Source organism: Ylistrum balloti, unplaced genomic scaffold (genome assembly GCF_031769215.1).
Source record: "Ylistrum balloti isolate Yb309-2 unplaced genomic scaffold, AGI_CSIRO_Ybal_v1 Utg369806, whole genome shotgun sequence".
NCBI lineage: Eukaryota > Metazoa > Mollusca > Bivalvia > Pectinida > Pectinidae > Ylistrum > Ylistrum balloti.
The window spans coordinates 665,502-682,490 of NW_026781981.1; the positions used below are offsets into that span (position 1 = coordinate 665,502).

The 16,989-nt window shown below is 36.2% G+C and overlaps 1 protein-coding gene across 1 annotated transcript; it reads right to left on the minus strand.

Annotated features, from left to right (window-relative positions):
• Positions 1-376: 376 nt before the first annotated feature.
• On the minus strand, positions 377-13,297 carry LOC132544675 (uncharacterized). Its single transcript, XM_060208298.1, has 7 exons — positions 13,196-13,297; positions 10,364-10,505; positions 8,459-10,224; positions 4,911-5,007; positions 2,178-2,266; positions 1,608-1,809; positions 377-609 (listed from the first exon to the last, which is right to left on the minus strand). The coding sequence occupies exons 1-7, from the start codon at positions 13,295-13,297 to the stop codon at positions 377-379; spliced, it is 2,631 nt and encodes an 876-aa protein (XP_060064281.1).
• Positions 13,298-16,989: the final 3,692 nt, after the last annotated feature.

Genomic DNA, 16,989 nt, shown 5'->3' on the forward strand with positions numbered 1-16,989 from the left:
AGACTGTAATACTATTAGGAATTAGTCCCTTGCTTAATGCATCGGGAGGGACGGGAGGGGGAAGAGGCTGTTATCTACATTTGGGAACTGACCATGGGAGAAAAGATCGTTATCGTCATTGTAAGTACATATACGAGTATATGGCTGCCGCAGAAGAACATGCGGTATTCGACGATTGTATTCTGATCATTTCTTGTATGGCTTGCTTATCATAATTACATTACGTTTGTATATCCTCTTATACACCAAAGTGTATATCGATTTTCAGTTATTTCAACATCGTCATGTTAATATCGCAACATAATGTTTTGAAGAAGAATATCCCATTGCAGATATGACAGAAAGAAACATCTGTGATGACGTAAATGCAACTGTTCTACAGTAGGTTCTGGAATAATAATTCAGCGTTCTTTTCAAGGAAAACCGACTCCATGAATTGGCTAATATTTCTACTGAGGTCTTTGAGGACTGGGATAAGGTTGAAGAATATCTCGACCACCAGTCTAGCCTTATTGTTTCTGTTGCTGGAGTACACCATGTAACTGAAGACGTCGAGATAGTGCGAGTGAAGAGCCTCTACGGAATTGGAATCCTCGGCTGTCACTCCATCTAATGAAAAAAAAAACAACAAATGCAGGAATCAAACCCAGGCATAAAACTAGCATATGAATAGGATATAAATTATCTTTAATTTCATATGAAATTTTTTGAAAAGTGTATACTATTTTTTGTTTTTATTTTGTTTTGTTTTTTTTTTTTTCGCGCGTGCCTTGATAAACAACTATTAAAACCTTAAGACCGATTTCATGAATCTCATAAGAAACGATAACAAATTCAAGAGTCCTTTTGATTACATAACGAGTTAAATTTTGACACGTTTTAATGTTAAAATGTATAGGACAAAATCAAACGGAGCCAGACAGTTTTTTTACGCCAAATTCAAATCATAACGTAATGTCAGTGTCCATATTATGAATTCACAATTGATTTTGACTGGATCAGCCAATGAAAAATGTTCCAGGGTATATAACACCAGTGACATAAGCAAAAATATTAAATACTTTGCAAATAATAATGTCTTATTCTGGCGATAACAACAACTTTTAATTGATCAGCTGACCGTTTGATAACAATGTACGTGTTCAAATTGAACCGAACAATCATTTGATTGTACCGGAATAGGACAACTGAACACTGATACAAGTAGTAATGAGATGAAGGAAAAGGAAGGCCTTCACAGAAATTTGGTAAGTTTGTAAGTGCAAGACTAAATAGGTCACAATCGGACAACAGTGTTTTTGTGATTTTATAAGTAGTGGCTGGATATGGTACAACCAGAGGACAGTGTTTTGGTGATTAAATAAATAATTGCTGGATATGGTACAACGAGATAACTGTGTTTAGTGATTAAATAAGAACTAACCGGATATAGTGCAAACAGATAACAGTATTTTGGTGACTGAATAAGTAGAGGGTGGATATGGTATAACCAGAGGTGGTCGGAGATCGTTCAGACAGATAATAGTATTAATGAAGACTTATGAAAGATAGTATGACTGTGTGTCATGGTGGTTGTTAGGTGATGGAAAAACACAACTTCAGCTCACCGAGAGATGTCAGTAGGATAGCGCATAACAGTCCTATTTCGAGGTGAGACAATTCGAACCGCTCAATCAATTCAGACACGCTGTTGATCTGATCCACCATGCGATCGTCCACAAACGTGTTCAGAGCGCTCTGATTCAAAACGAGGGCATTGTCTGCGATGTAAAACGATTCGTCCTTCAACTGGATATCTGATGTAGTAAGCTGTTCGTAGATAAAGAAACGATAAAAATCAGCATAATTAATTATCGTTTTAGCATCAGCTGATAAAAGGCATTACAGAGTGATGATTCTTATATGTAATGGGGGACTGTTAAATCAAAATCTATTAATGATCGTGCTAGTTTCAAAGATATTTTTCATATACTCACAAATTTTGTGATGGTTAACGTAGAAATTTATCTTTACTTCAATGAAAAACAGCATACCGTATCTGAATTTAAGTGTCTATATGCATATAGCCAATGCGTTCACTTTGCGATATTAGATTTTAAAAGAAATATTCAGAAAAGCTTGTCCACGTGAAGAAATACCAGTCTAGTAGTAAAGACTGATCTAGCTTTCGTACACACCAAATGTATTTCAATAAACGCCCTCTTCAGAAGCAGCATCTGATCATCAGTGTGTATGTTGGCAAATCCGGGCATTTCTAGTGCAAACCCTGAAAATGTAAAACCACTTTATGTAATGATGTCATTGAAAGAAAATTACTAAAAAATTTTTGTTTTTTCTTGAAGTCACCATGTATACTTAATTGTTTGACACATAGTAGTTCAATGTGAAGGATGCACGCAAAAAGACGGGTTAGTGCTTAAAAACAAAAAAACAAAAGCGGGTTATCTGTTATTTTGTATTAGAGCTTTCAGCAGCGCATCGGAACCTTATCCTTTACACTAGGATTACGTCACTGATACACTTCTAGGATTGTGCTCGCTGATACGTTTGTCGGTCTAGCACCGTCCATACGTTCTGTACACGTGTATGACTACATGCAACAATGCGCGTGAAAAAATACGCCATCGATACACTGTATATCCTGTATACTTTAAGGACTACAAAATTGTATTCGAACTTACAGTTTTCGGTCTACCCCCGCCTACCCACTCATAGTGATAAACTGCCAAAAGTAAAAGTAAAGACTGACAACACCCAATAATATACTTGTAGCATACATATCACCGATACGCTTGCCGAATATAAGTCTGTCTATACCCACGCACGACTACGTCATTGATACGCTTGTAATGGTACGCCCTACGATACACATGTAGATGTATGCCCGTCAGGACGTTGGTAAGACAAACTATGTCACTAATACGCTTTTAGGGCTACATTTGTACGCCTAGTGATTTGCATCATAATGTCCACCGATACGCTTGCAGAACTACGATTTTCGATACGATTATTAGTTTATGACCGCCGACACGCTTGTAAGACAATGTTACTGATACGCCTGAAATGCTTTTCCCATTGATACGCGTGCAGATCTACACCGCCAACGTACAGTGTATGTAAAATTACAGGAATTCGTTGGTCTCTCGACGCAAATACCAAATAAAAAGTAAAAGGTACATTCTTCATTTTAGGATTCATATCACATGCTAGAGATAAACACGATTTTTATGACTTGATCATGCGACCATGAGCTGAATCCAGATAAAATCATGAGGTTTGTGATTTAACGTACTTCTGGGAGGTAATCCTAATGCCAATCAAACTGCCGTCGTCACGTTATCATGAAAAAGAATATTATGCAACATTAACAATGTCCCTACAATATACAGTACAAAAGAATGCGCCAAAATATCTGACGTCGGAGAAATCAGTGTATTTGTCAAATCCATGTAAATAATACCACTTACTACAACAGATATTCTATAAGCTGATCGAAATGTTCAACACAGATTTTTTATTCATCGGCGTTTTGAGTTACAAATATCTAATCTAAGAGGCACGAACCTGTACAAAACAGCTGTGTTGTATATATTTCAGCGGACAGACTTTTTTGCTGATACTTTTGTTTTTCTCTGAAAGGTTAGATCTGACAGCGCTATACCCCTTTATATGTTTCTGAAAGTTCTTTTAAAGTATGCACATAAAGTAAGCGTTTCTCGTTGCTGTTATGAAATGGTCACAACTACATCTAAACGTCTACATTTTACAATTTTCTATTCAATTTACATATCATTTCTACCATATTGTAGCAAAAGCAGGCACTGTTTAGGGATGTCAGTCCTTTAACAATTATGTTGTTGTCTATTAAAGTGTTATACAGGCTGTCGTCGTTACAAAAGTAGGAAATTCACAAATTACTTCTTAGGCATAATTTAAACTTGCATTTGTATTTGTTCTGAATTGAATATACTTGATCTGAGCATATTATATTGTTTTATTTTCTCACGATGTTCTGTTGCCGTTGATATATATTTGGGATATTTTTCGATAAAGTCACGAAGGCCACTCCTTCACTGAATTCATCTACGTTACGATCTCCAGAACATGTCTATCATGTTATCTACTCATGCATATTGCTTAGATATTTTATCATTTGATCCATGTTTGCGTGGTTGTATGACATAAATAAAACCCTATTTGCACATTTTCCCGGCTGAACCGACAATATTTCTTTATACAAACCACAACAATTTGATATAACACGTATGAGCTCTGTATGTTCGCTTTAGTATCTAGTGTGTTTAAGTTTCCACACCTAAATCTTTTAAGTCGGGTTCTGAATTTTTAATGGAAAGTAGGACTATGAAAAATCAATAGAGACAATGAGTATGAATATTAAATCAAAACTTCGGAAATTAAGAAATGAAACTATGGCAAAATAAGACCAGAAGAAAGAGATACAGTAGAAACCTGAAAAATACAATAATAATAATAATAAAAATAATAATAAAATCAGGCATGTTCGGAAGGTAAACGTTTTCTACCTCAGTGACTACACTCACCACGGAAATCATAGTAAATCAGAAGATGTTATATAACCAAATTAAAACAAAGCTAACGACAATGGAGGTCAATTTTCACGAGCACCAAACACGTTTTTTTCACAAAGAAATAGAATATTTTTAAATGGGACCATGAAACTTTCCCATTTTATTTATCATAGATAGAACCATAATAGTGTGCTGGTCATCGTCCATTGTATAACCATATCTTGATTTGATTTCTCCCTATCTTAAGTGAATACTCTTCTAAACTGTTACGGGGATATAGTTTAATGCATGTTTGTGATTTTAAATTATACTCGAGAATCAAGCCATGTAAAAAATGTCACTAATTAAAATATATCTTACCTCTTATCCTTTCATTTTCCGCTTTTATTTCCATAAAAAGGTTCGACAAGAAAAACCCGACCCCTTCTTTTGATCTTGATGCAATCTTCCTACTTTTCTAAAAGTAAAATGAAAGAAAAAACAATTAAAAACAGCATGTTCATATATAAATCAATTAGGAACACGTACTGGTCATATTGATATTCGTAATTAGAAGTTAAGATACGTAAAACCCGTAAATCATTTGTCATGTTTACAACCTTATAGAACACTACACGATGGTTATCGATGTTTCTTACAAGATTGTAGCAGCCGATAAATACATTGTTCTATCTCGTCATTCTAGGACTTCAAAGGATATTTTCAATTCAAATTGGTCTCTTTATGGATTCTTTTTTTCATTTTCTTCTATTGTCTGCGAAAAACTTCCTTCAAAGGGGTTGAAACATCTCGACAGCAGCGACGGTCGTTCTAGAGTCTACCGTCGTGTTGGTGAACGTTTCCATGGCATTTGTGTGATACAACGGCGTTCATTCGGCGGAGTCATGGTGTGGCATCTCATTCCGTGGCAGAACGGCTCTTGTGGTTATGAACGGCTCACTTACAGGCATCAGATACCATGACGAAACCATCCGGCCTCACGTCATTCCATTTGTGCAGCAACGTAACGCCACGCTGCAACAGGATAACGCTCGCCCGCACGTCGCGCAGGCCGTCACCGACTTCTTGATCCAGAACAATGTGAATGTACTGTTCTGGCCTGCCATATCACCGGATCTGTCGCCTACATAACACGTGTGGGATAAGATGCAGCGTCGCTTATGTCGCCTCCAAAATCAGCCGTTGACGTTATTAACCTGTCACGTGCGCTTGTGGGAATGTGGAATGACATTTTTTTTCCAGCACACTCGTCACATCAATGAGCCGTCGTTGTCAAACATGCATCGATTTCAATGGTGGACATACATAATATTTTATGAGCTGAAATTTGTTTAGCGAACGCATTTGAAAAGTGATCTCTATCCATAACCATATCAAATAAACTGGGGTTAAATAAAGTTAAGATTTATTTGGCGATTTCTTATATACCTCCTTAGTTATAGCATATAAAACCTGTACAGTTTCTTTTAAAGAAGGGAAGTAGGCTCATTATGTAGAGTTGCGAAAAGGAAAATTAACTATAGAACATGATGTTATATTCATATAAACAACAGTTTCTGCCATTGGGCTATATACGCATGTGATAGAATTTAGATTAGTACTATTTTTGATGGGAAATGTCTCTTTCACTACCCATGCATGGATTTGTAAAAGTGTGTGAAATGTTTAACGAACCAGAGTGTTTTTTTATTATCATCAAGAAGTAGACCCATCCTTTCCAAATCGTTGAAGCGTTTTATGAAAAAGATGAACAATTCCTACTACAGACACTAGAGAGCTCAACAAGAATACTGGGAGTATGTTCCTTTCTTGGAAATAATGATTTTCCTCGTGCATTTTGTATTCGGTAGCACACTACACATTTTTCCAGTCATGGAATGAATTGGATTTAACTTGTTCAGTAGTTTCATATTTTTTATGTTTTTTTTTTTACCAAGTCATGTTTATTAAACCTTCTATTTTGAAATAGGACTTTATATTATCATGTTTGTTTTGCATTGTTCCTAAGGCACATTTCGCTATCTTATATATGACTGTCCAATAAGTGAGTCACTTTTAAGACAGTTACAAGTAACATATCGAACAGTTACAGATAACATATAAAACAGTTACAGGTAACATATACAACAGTCACAGGTCACATATTGAGAAGTTACAGGTAACATATACAACCGTTAGTTACAGGTAACATATAGAACAGTTACATATGACATATAGAGAAGTTACTGGTAACATATGTTACAATTACAGATAACATATCGAATATCTACTTTTAAAATATAGAAAAACCACAGGTAACATATGTAACAGTTACAGGTAACATATAGAGAAGTTGCATATAAGGTATAGAGAAGTTACAGATAACATATGTTACAATTACAGATAACATATAGAATATCTACTTTTAAAATATAGAAAAATTACATGTAACATATGTAACAGTTACAGGTAACATATAGAACAGCCACAGGTAACATATATAGCAGTTACTGGAATCATATTGAGTAGTTACAGGTAACATATAGCACAGTTACATGAAACACATGTAACAGTTACAAATAACATATGTTACAGTTACAGGTAACATATACAACAGTTACAGGTAACATATAGCAAAATGATATGTAACATATAGAAAATTTACAGGTAACATAAAACAGTTACAGGTAACCTATATAACATTTACAGATAACATAGAGAACAGCCACAAGTAACAAATATAGCAGTTACTGGAAACATATACAACAGCCACAGGTAACATAGAACAATTTCAGGTAGCATATTGAGTAGTTACAGGGAACATATGTAACAATTACAGATAACATATAGAGAAGTTACAGGTAACATATAGGACAGTTACAGGTAACATATAGAAAAGTGACAGGTAGCATATAGAAAAGTTACAGGTAACATATAGAACATTTACAGGCAAAATAAAGAACAGTTACATGTACCATGTAACAGTTATATGTAACATATATTATAGTTATTGGTAACATATACAACAGTTACAGGTAACATGCTCGATTATATTACAAAACCCCACCAATGAATGACATCATAACCATGTTTTAAGAAAGGTTATAAGACAGCACATGACAGGTTCAAGGTGATTATGTAACTCCTATATGTAATATTTATTGTTTACACAGATGATATAATATATAGTTTTATTGGTAACTTTCTACCAGGTGTGATCAATTTTTGTACAAAATGTAGGACATTAATTAAACATGCACTGTCATTCTGCGTCATATACCGAAATTTGTTATGGAGTTCGACATTATCTGTAAAAGTACATATATTTCTATATTAACTTCGTCAGCGTGTTACGTGGCATTATAAGGTACATTGATTTATTTGCATACAGTAAGATGGCGACAGCAATAAGTTATCTAAGTTCTAAGACTTATGGAAAGCAAAGTTTTTATTTCATTAATATATGTAGTTTTGAGAATAACACATAAAAGCATGTTTATTGCAGAAATGAATAATATAATCTAAAATTCCTTATTATACACATTTGAATTATGAAACCCATTAAAGATTTTTCATTTTAACTCGCCGGGGTCTAGCTAAAATGATTCTTGAGGCCTTGTCGTAAATATCCGATAAAATGAAAACGCATGGAAGTTTAAATGTATGTAATTAAATGTATCTGGCATTAAGTTTTTTCATTCTTGGCTATACCGTGTCATTAGACGTAAAAGATATAGAATCTTAAATGAGTTTCCATTTCATATGAGATTTTATGAAAGGAGTGTTAATAATTCAATTCTGCGAGCCAAGGCAAGTTTCATAATCTTTCATACGAAATGGAAACAAATTTAAGAGACATTTTTATCACATGTTTTCATGTTTCATGGTATGATACGAAAAGTAAAATAAATAGTGAAAATATTACTTACTTTGTCATACTTGTGTTTCTTGGTGAGGCGTCTCTTCAGAAACACTGGTATGTACAGCTTATCAACAGATCTGTGAAACACCTTCAAGGTTTTCCTCATGTCATCCGTAATATCATTTACCGTGTCGACTTTGGCCAGGTCGTTGTCATTCGCTGTACGTGCGTTGTCTCTGGTGTCTTGTTCATTGCCGATAGAGTTGCAATTTGAGGAATAGTCGTGAAAGGCATCTGTCATAATAGTTTGTGCTCCTTGATGTGACGGATCTAGATCGCCATACAAATTTCTAAAAATAGCTGATGCCAGGTTTTTCATACGGATTGGATTTAACACGCTTCTTTGCTGACTATTTGTTAGTTGTTTACATTGATTTATGTTTGGAGATGTAATATTGCTACTTTCTTGGTCTAGCGGTTGAGAATCTGTAGCAGGCAGACTGTTGCCCTGCTGAATGCAGACTGTGTCGTCTCTAGGTTGAGTATCAGCCATGTTTCTCGAATCACTTTGCACTAACGGCTGATTGATTTTCTTCACTTCACTTTCCATAGTTACAACATTACTCTCACTATCATTGTCAATGCTAGTTTGCCGAAAAAAAGGAATATAAAGTGTCTGCATCTGTGTATTGTCATGAAACACTATATTGCTTTGAACGGCATCAGGTCCTCCAGAACTGGCAACATGTATCTCACTGACCGACAACGAAGTATCTATTGACGTGGGACCATCCGATTGTGTCTCACACTGAATATCATCCTGGGTATTGAATTGGTTTTCGAGTTCATTCGTTAACGTTTCGTGTTCTGATAAGTTAGTTAACAACCGTACGTAATTGCGAAGGTAAGCACTATTAGAATCTGGTTCAGATATTTCTAGTACCGACACTCCAGTTTGCACATCATCGCAAGAATCCTGCGCTGGTGTCATATCATCAATACAAGGATTAGTTCCATCTATCTTTGCACTTGGTAGCATGGAATTCATTCTAGTTTTATCGACATATTGGCTTTGGTGATCTGATACTGAACTAGGCATATTTGGAAAGTCGCCTACTGCTAATGTTTCACAACTTACATCATTATTGCTGGTACAGTCTTGGTGATCCAGATTTGTCATTGATAGTATTTCGGATGAAGTTTGGTGTGTATTAAAATAGTTTTGAGAAGTTGGATAATGCGACGAATCCTCTAATGGTAATATTGTCGCTTTTATTGCCGAAGGCCCGCTCTCGTGTATCGGTTGGACGGAATGCAACACAATCTGAGTTAAGTCCGACTGGATTGAACAATTTGGAGTTATCTGATCAGAAACTAGGCTTTGATCCATTAAAACAGTCTCATGGCCAAGAAATGATGTACTCGCTTCATATGAAATTGGTGCCTCGGTTTGGGATTCTGTTACAGTGCCGTCTGAAGAAATGGCATTTGTGTCATTGGGTAATGATGTGGACTTATTTTGTACGATAGAAGGGAAGAACTGACCATCACTGAACACCTGCTCCGTAGGTGACCATTGCAGATTTCCCGTCGTCTCGTTGAGGTTTGTTAGAACGTGTTCTTCATTTTCTCCTCGATCTAGAATTTCTCTCGATGAGTGATTGATGTCTTGAAACTGTGTTTGGTTGACAGTGGATTCACGTGTTTTCTCATCTTTCTTTCTTGCTCTGTTCTGTTTAACTAATGAAGATATTCTTGTTTCTGTCCGTGATCTTTGTAATTCTTCAATTGCAGCTTTTTTCTCTACTTTCGGAATTCTTCCCATCTTTATTGCTACAATGAAGTACAACCAACGTAAGAAAGAATTAATGATTGCCCTCTTAATATTTCAAAACAATAATGCAAAGTATTGTACTGATATTTTTTTTGACATTATATCAATTAACAGTAAAGTTGTGAACAAGAAATATACCTTCTATGGACATTCCATTCTCTTTGCATTTCCGAAATCGACACCCTTTACAACAGTGACGAGTATCCGGCGTGATAATACAGTTCCCGCCAAAAAAGCAAGCCAGCGTCTTGTCTCTGTTCATCCAACGTTTGAAGAACGCCTTGTATAAATAAGATACCAAAATCATGATTGTCAATCAAATACACACTGAACAAGGTCATACAAACAAAACGTAATTATATTACACTATTTTATTTAACCTTCAGAAACGATCCGATTGTAAGTCACTGTCAAAAGCGTGAAAGTCAAACCATCCAATAAGCGGTAACACATATTAGTAAGGCTATATTAAAAATATAATATCCCCCCTCGGGAAAAAGATTACACTCCATCTGTAAAAAGGTTAAATTCCCTATGGAAATAGATCACACTCCCTCTGTAAATAGGCTAAATTCCCTATGGAATGATCACACTCCCTCTGTAAATAGGTTAAATTCCCTATGGAACTCCCTCTGTAAATAGGTTAAATTCCCTATGGAATGATCACACTCCCTCTGTATCACACTCCCTCTGTAAATAGGTTGGAAAAATTCCCTGTAAATGGTTAAAATGGAAACAGATCACACTCCCTCTGTAAATATGTTAAATTCCCTATGGAAATAGATCACACTCCCTCTGTAAATAGGTTAAATTCCCTATGGAAATAGATCACACTCCCTCTGTAAATAGGTTAAATTCCCTATGGAATGATCACACTCCCTCTGTAAATAGGTTAAATTCCCTATGGAAATAGATCACACTCCCTCTGTAAATAGGTTAAATTCCCTATGGAATGATCACACTCCCTCTGTAAATAGGTTAAATTCCCTATGGAAATAGATCACACTCCCTCTGTAAATAGGTTAAATTCCCTATGGAATGATCACACTCCCTCTGTAAATAGGTTAAATTCCCTATGGAAATAGATCACACTCCCTCTGTAAATAGGTTAAATTCCCTATGGAAATAGATCACACTCCCTCTGTAAATAGGTTAAATTCCCTATGGAAATAGATCACACTCCCTCTGTAAATAGGTTAAATTCCCTATGGAATGATCACACTCCTTTGTAAATAGGTTAAATTCCCTATGGAAATAGATCACACTCCCTCTGTGTATGGGTTGAATTCCCTATGGAAATAGATCACACTCCCTCTGTAAATAGGTTAAATTCCCTATGGAAATATATCACACTCCCTCTGTAAATAGGTTAAATTCCCTATGGAAATAGATCGCACTCCCTCTGTAAATAGGTTAAATTCCTTATGGAATGATCACACTCCCTCTGTAAATAGGTTAAATTCCTTATGGAATGATCACACTCCCTCTGTAAATAGGTTAAATTCCTTATGGAATGATCACACTCCCTCTGTAAATAGGTTAAATTCCCTATGGAAATAGATCACACTCCCTCTGTAAATAGGTTAAATTCCCTATGGAAATAGATCACACTCCCTCTGTAAATAGGTTAAATTCCCTATGGAATGATCACACTCCTTTGTAAATAGGTTAAATTCCCTATGGAAATAGATCACACTCCCTCTGTAAATAGGTTAAATTCCCTATGGAAATAGATCACACTCCTCTGTATGGAAATAGTAAATAGGTTAAATTCCTTATGGAATGATCACACTCCCTCTGTAAATAGGTTAAATTCCTTATGGAATGATCACACTCTTTTGTAAATAGGTTAAATTCCCTATGGAAATAGATCACACTCCCTCTGTAAATAGGTTAAATTCCCTATGGAAATAGACCACACTCCCTCTGTCAATAGGTTAAATTCCCTATGGAAATAGACCACACTCCCTCTGTCAATAGGTTAAATTCCCTATGGAAATAGATCACACTCCCTCTGTAAATAGGTTAAATTCCTTATGGAAATAGATCACACTCCCTCTGTAAATAGGTTAAATTCCCTATGGAAATAGATCACACTCCCTCTGTAAATAGGTTAAATTCCTTATGGAATGATCACACTCCCTCTGTAAATAGGTTAAATTCCTTATGGAATGATCACACTCCCTCTGTAAATAGGTTAAATTCCCTATGGAAATAGATCACACTCCCTCTGTATATGGGTTGAATTCATTTGGAAATAGATTACACCCCCTCTGTAAGTTGATTATACTGGAAATAGATTTACTCCCTTTGTTAAAAGATAACACTCTCTCTGTAACTAAATTACACCCTCCGGAAATAGATAACACTCTCTCTGTAACTAAATTACACCCTCCGGAAATAGATTACACTCTCTCTGTAAATGGATTAGACCCATTCTGTAAATAGATTATACTTGCTTTGTAAATAGATTGCATTCCCTATGTAAATAGATAACACTCCGCCTTGAAATAGATTAAACTCCCTATGTAAATAGATTACACTCCGCCTGGAAATAGATAACACTCCCTTTGTAAATGGATTACACTCCCTCTGTAAATAAATCACAAAACCACGTCTTAAGGTAACTTGGGTCAAAGACAAGTATAATCACGATGTTGTTTTATAGATTTCAGTAGGTTAAATTTAAAGCACACACTCTTTTCGTTCAGACGTTAGAGGTTCGAATCTCTGATGAAAGCATAATGTGACAAGGTAATGCTACCGTGTTCCGCTATTTAAGTAATGTAACACTTAAAAACCCGTCCTTGAATGATCCGGTTATCTGTGGAGACCGACTTCATGTGACCAAACTTCCTTGATTAAAAAAAAAACAAAACAGCTCACCAATTGTTTTCAAACGATGATACCAACAACTGTACACTAGAATTTGAGATCAAAGGGGATTTACATAGTATTGTTTAATCTTACCTTACATCCCTCACATGTAGCAGTACCGTAGTGAACTCCCATCGCCTTTCCTGTGCATATACGACATTTCCCGAAAGGAAAGGAGACCGATTCATTCGTCATTGTTAATCCTAATCAAACACGTTATATCAAAAATTAATCAGTTAGGAAGCTGTTCAAACAAAACATTTATTGTGCGAAGACAATAAATTGCAACGATTTTTCTACCACATTTTATGTCTGAACTTTTAAGCACAGTGGTTAAACGTTATTTGCGCTCGGTTAGCTGGTTTTCATAAACTTAAGGACAACATCTAAGAGTTGAGTAACGTGCGAACAAAGTAAACAGTTGAGACGGATGTTCAAGTCTGTTGGACTATCATTTTGATAATACCTGCCATAAATATAAAATTTATGTTGGCTTTGTGTGTGTCAAGCGTGCTGATCAGACAGAAATCGACACTGTTGTTCTGGTCATGTGCAGCGTTACACTCCGAGTCAAGGCCGATGATTCTATTGTGTACATCACATGACTCCTCGATTTAATGCGTTAATATGTACCCGCGTACACGTTAACTATCACGTGTGTGACAATGTGTCATGAATGCTAAGCTGTCTTTATAAGGAAAACACGCCGACCAATGAAAAAAAAATCTAGTCAGGGGCGAACCATGTTCTACAGTAATGGGAATATTTAGCTGTCACTTTTATCAGTTCGAGGCGAACATCAGATTGGTCGTACCACGGTAGCTAATTGGAATATATGGGACTCCCTGTACAATGTCGACCAACATAAATATAAAAAGCCCATTGTAGTTTTTTCAAGCTATATTTGCTATCTAGTTCATATCTATATAAATATATTTTCTTTAAAAAACGGTAGCTAGATATGTCCTATAACTGGACCTCTCACCCATTGTATTCACAGCAAAAAAGCTATAAAAGTCTTCCTCAATGTTCTATGTCAAAACTTATCGTAAAAGACTGTAAAGATGAAAGATAACGTAAATAGGTAAAATTTCGAGATGTGTTATTGTTTCCAGTGTGTCGTGGTTAGTGATTCTACCAAATGAAGTGATATTCAGATTTCCGACAGACATTTTAATGACTCAGTTATTACTATCATACGTCTGGCTACACACTGCCTGTTACAGACATTAGTATGGTATTAAGCAATAGGTTCTTTCTGATGTTATTTCTTATCGTTTCATATTCTTCTTCGATTTCTATTCCAATCGAATGATCATCTGAAATACAGACACAAGACAAAACATTTGCTCCGATGTCAAAATAGAGAAAAGCATGCGTGTCTGTTTCTATCTATATCGGACATGCCATGTTGTTAGATATTGGTATTCCAAGATGTTCGTGTTTGTTTGTTATATTTTGTTTTGTTCTACACCATCAAGTCGCCAAAGAAAATGATTGTTATCAAAACGTCCACCAAAACACCAAGGTATTTCTTTTTTGGTAAAAACTAAATAAGAACATTCATAAATATAAAGCAGATATTGCAAAGAACCGTTTCCAGGCCATGGCGCCCTGTTGTGATCCCTACCCCACACCCTCTTTCCCCTTCCCTTTAACCCTACCATCTACCCTCTACCCTACCCTATGCCCTCTTCCACCTACACCGTACCCTCTAACCTCTACTCCTACCCTATTCCCTCTAACGGCCACCCTCTACCCCTACCCTCTTCCCTTTCCCCTATCCTCTGACCTTAACCCTTAACGCTTCACCCTCTACCCGTTATTCCCTGCCCTAATGTACCATCTACCCCCATCTCTCTACCCTGTACCTTCTATCCGTACGACATTTAACATTCAGAATTCGAACGCTTTACCCGCTACCCCCAGCCCTAAACCATGTACCATCTACCCTCATCTCTCTATCCTGTACCTTCTATCCGTACGATATGCAACATTCAGAATTCGAATGTTGCCCACCAGGAAATGCGACGCATTCTTAATATTTGAATGTTGCGTACCACGACATACGCGTACAATACTCAACATTCAGAGTTTGAATAGTTTGTACTACAACATACGTGTACAACATTCGATATTCAGAACTGGAACATTTTGAGGTTTGAATGTGGCACTTCACAACAAATAACATTCAGAATTCGAATGTTGCGCAGCTTGACATACATGTAAGACAAACAACATTTAGAGTTTGAATATTGCACATCACGACATACTACATACAACATTTAGAACATACATACCTAACATCCTCCATATTAAGTGTTCATCTTGTTCCAGATAATGAGTTTTCAAATTCAGATTATAAGCGATAACATTTTTACAACATCCAACGTATGCTTATCATTTTAATTTTAAAGATATTTTCACTGAGTACAGATAAGTTTAGTCCCAAATTCCACCTTATTCTGACATTAATTATCAGCCACCGTGGATGGGGGATTTCCTATAATGATAAGATTTTCCTTCGATAGTGTATTTGTTCGTCCCTCTCTCTGTTTTATTCACAACTTCTCCTTTGCCTGTTGACTCTTACTTCAGACAATGCTTATTTGAACGACGTGCTTGCGTATGAGTGATATTAGGGTAACTGTTACTATACACTTCTGTAAATGTTGTGTTTGGTTGATAATACTCAGACTTTCTCGATCATTTTCCATAAGAAGGATTAGCTCTCAATTGCTCTTCATGTTCAGATGTCAAAGGTCAATATTTTCAGCAACAATGGAAGTGTATAGGAAGAAACCAGGAAATGTGACAAAAGGACCCAAAGTTGGTAATTTGATTAGATCAGGTGAAATCAGAAAGGGAAGAGTCGAGGGAACAGGGAGCATAGCAACAGCGACAGACTAGCTAGCAAATGAAGGCAGAACTGATCGGCAGAACGAAATTCTCAGAGGAAACTACCACCATAAACCAGAGATCAGACATGGTACTCTGGTCTGCAACAACTAAACAGGTCATCATTTTGGAACCGGGAACAACGCATCTCTGTCTCCTGTTGTCTAAATTATTCTGACGCTCTATTGCCATTTTTATATCGGTCTGGGAATCGATGAACGTCATAACTCCTGCCCTATATAAAGTGAGTGAGTGAAGCGGACGGCACTCAAACGATAATTGTGTAAATTGTCAAGCAATAGCCTAGCAAAGCATTTCATATCATTTCATATTCCACTTCTATATCTATTCCAATCGAATGTTAACGTGAAATTCAGACTCGCGACAAAAACAAAAAGATTCAAACTCACAATACATGGGCTAAACATTGACAAAAGTAAGATTTACACAGAGACTCTCGAAAAAGTGAAAAAAAGAGAGTAAGACCAGGTGTTCCGATGGAGTAAGTGTATTGTGTCTCCTTTATCGACGAGATGTAGAAAGCACAAGGGCAAAATGTTAACTAAAGGAAAAATTGAAATAAGTAAATTTACGATAAGACCAGGTGTTCCGGGAAAGCATATGCAGAGGCGTAGCAATAATGTATGCTTGTATGCTTAAACATACACTCGAATTCCATTGAGATATATTTGCCCTACTTTTTTAACCTTACTGCGCCCCTAGACCCCCTTAACCGGGGCTTCGCCCTTGGATCCTCTCTTGAAAGCATACACTCTTAAAAATGTTTTGCTACGCCACTGATATGGCATGTAAATCTTGATCAATCCAATTTAATTATGTTCCCAAATACATTATCATGTTGACAAGGAAATGATATATTTCCAAAGACGATCTTTCCTATTTCTTCCATCGCGTGGGAAATCAAAATAACTCTATCGGTTCCGCTTGTGAATTTCACCAAATCTAGCCCCACTGGAAATCATACAACT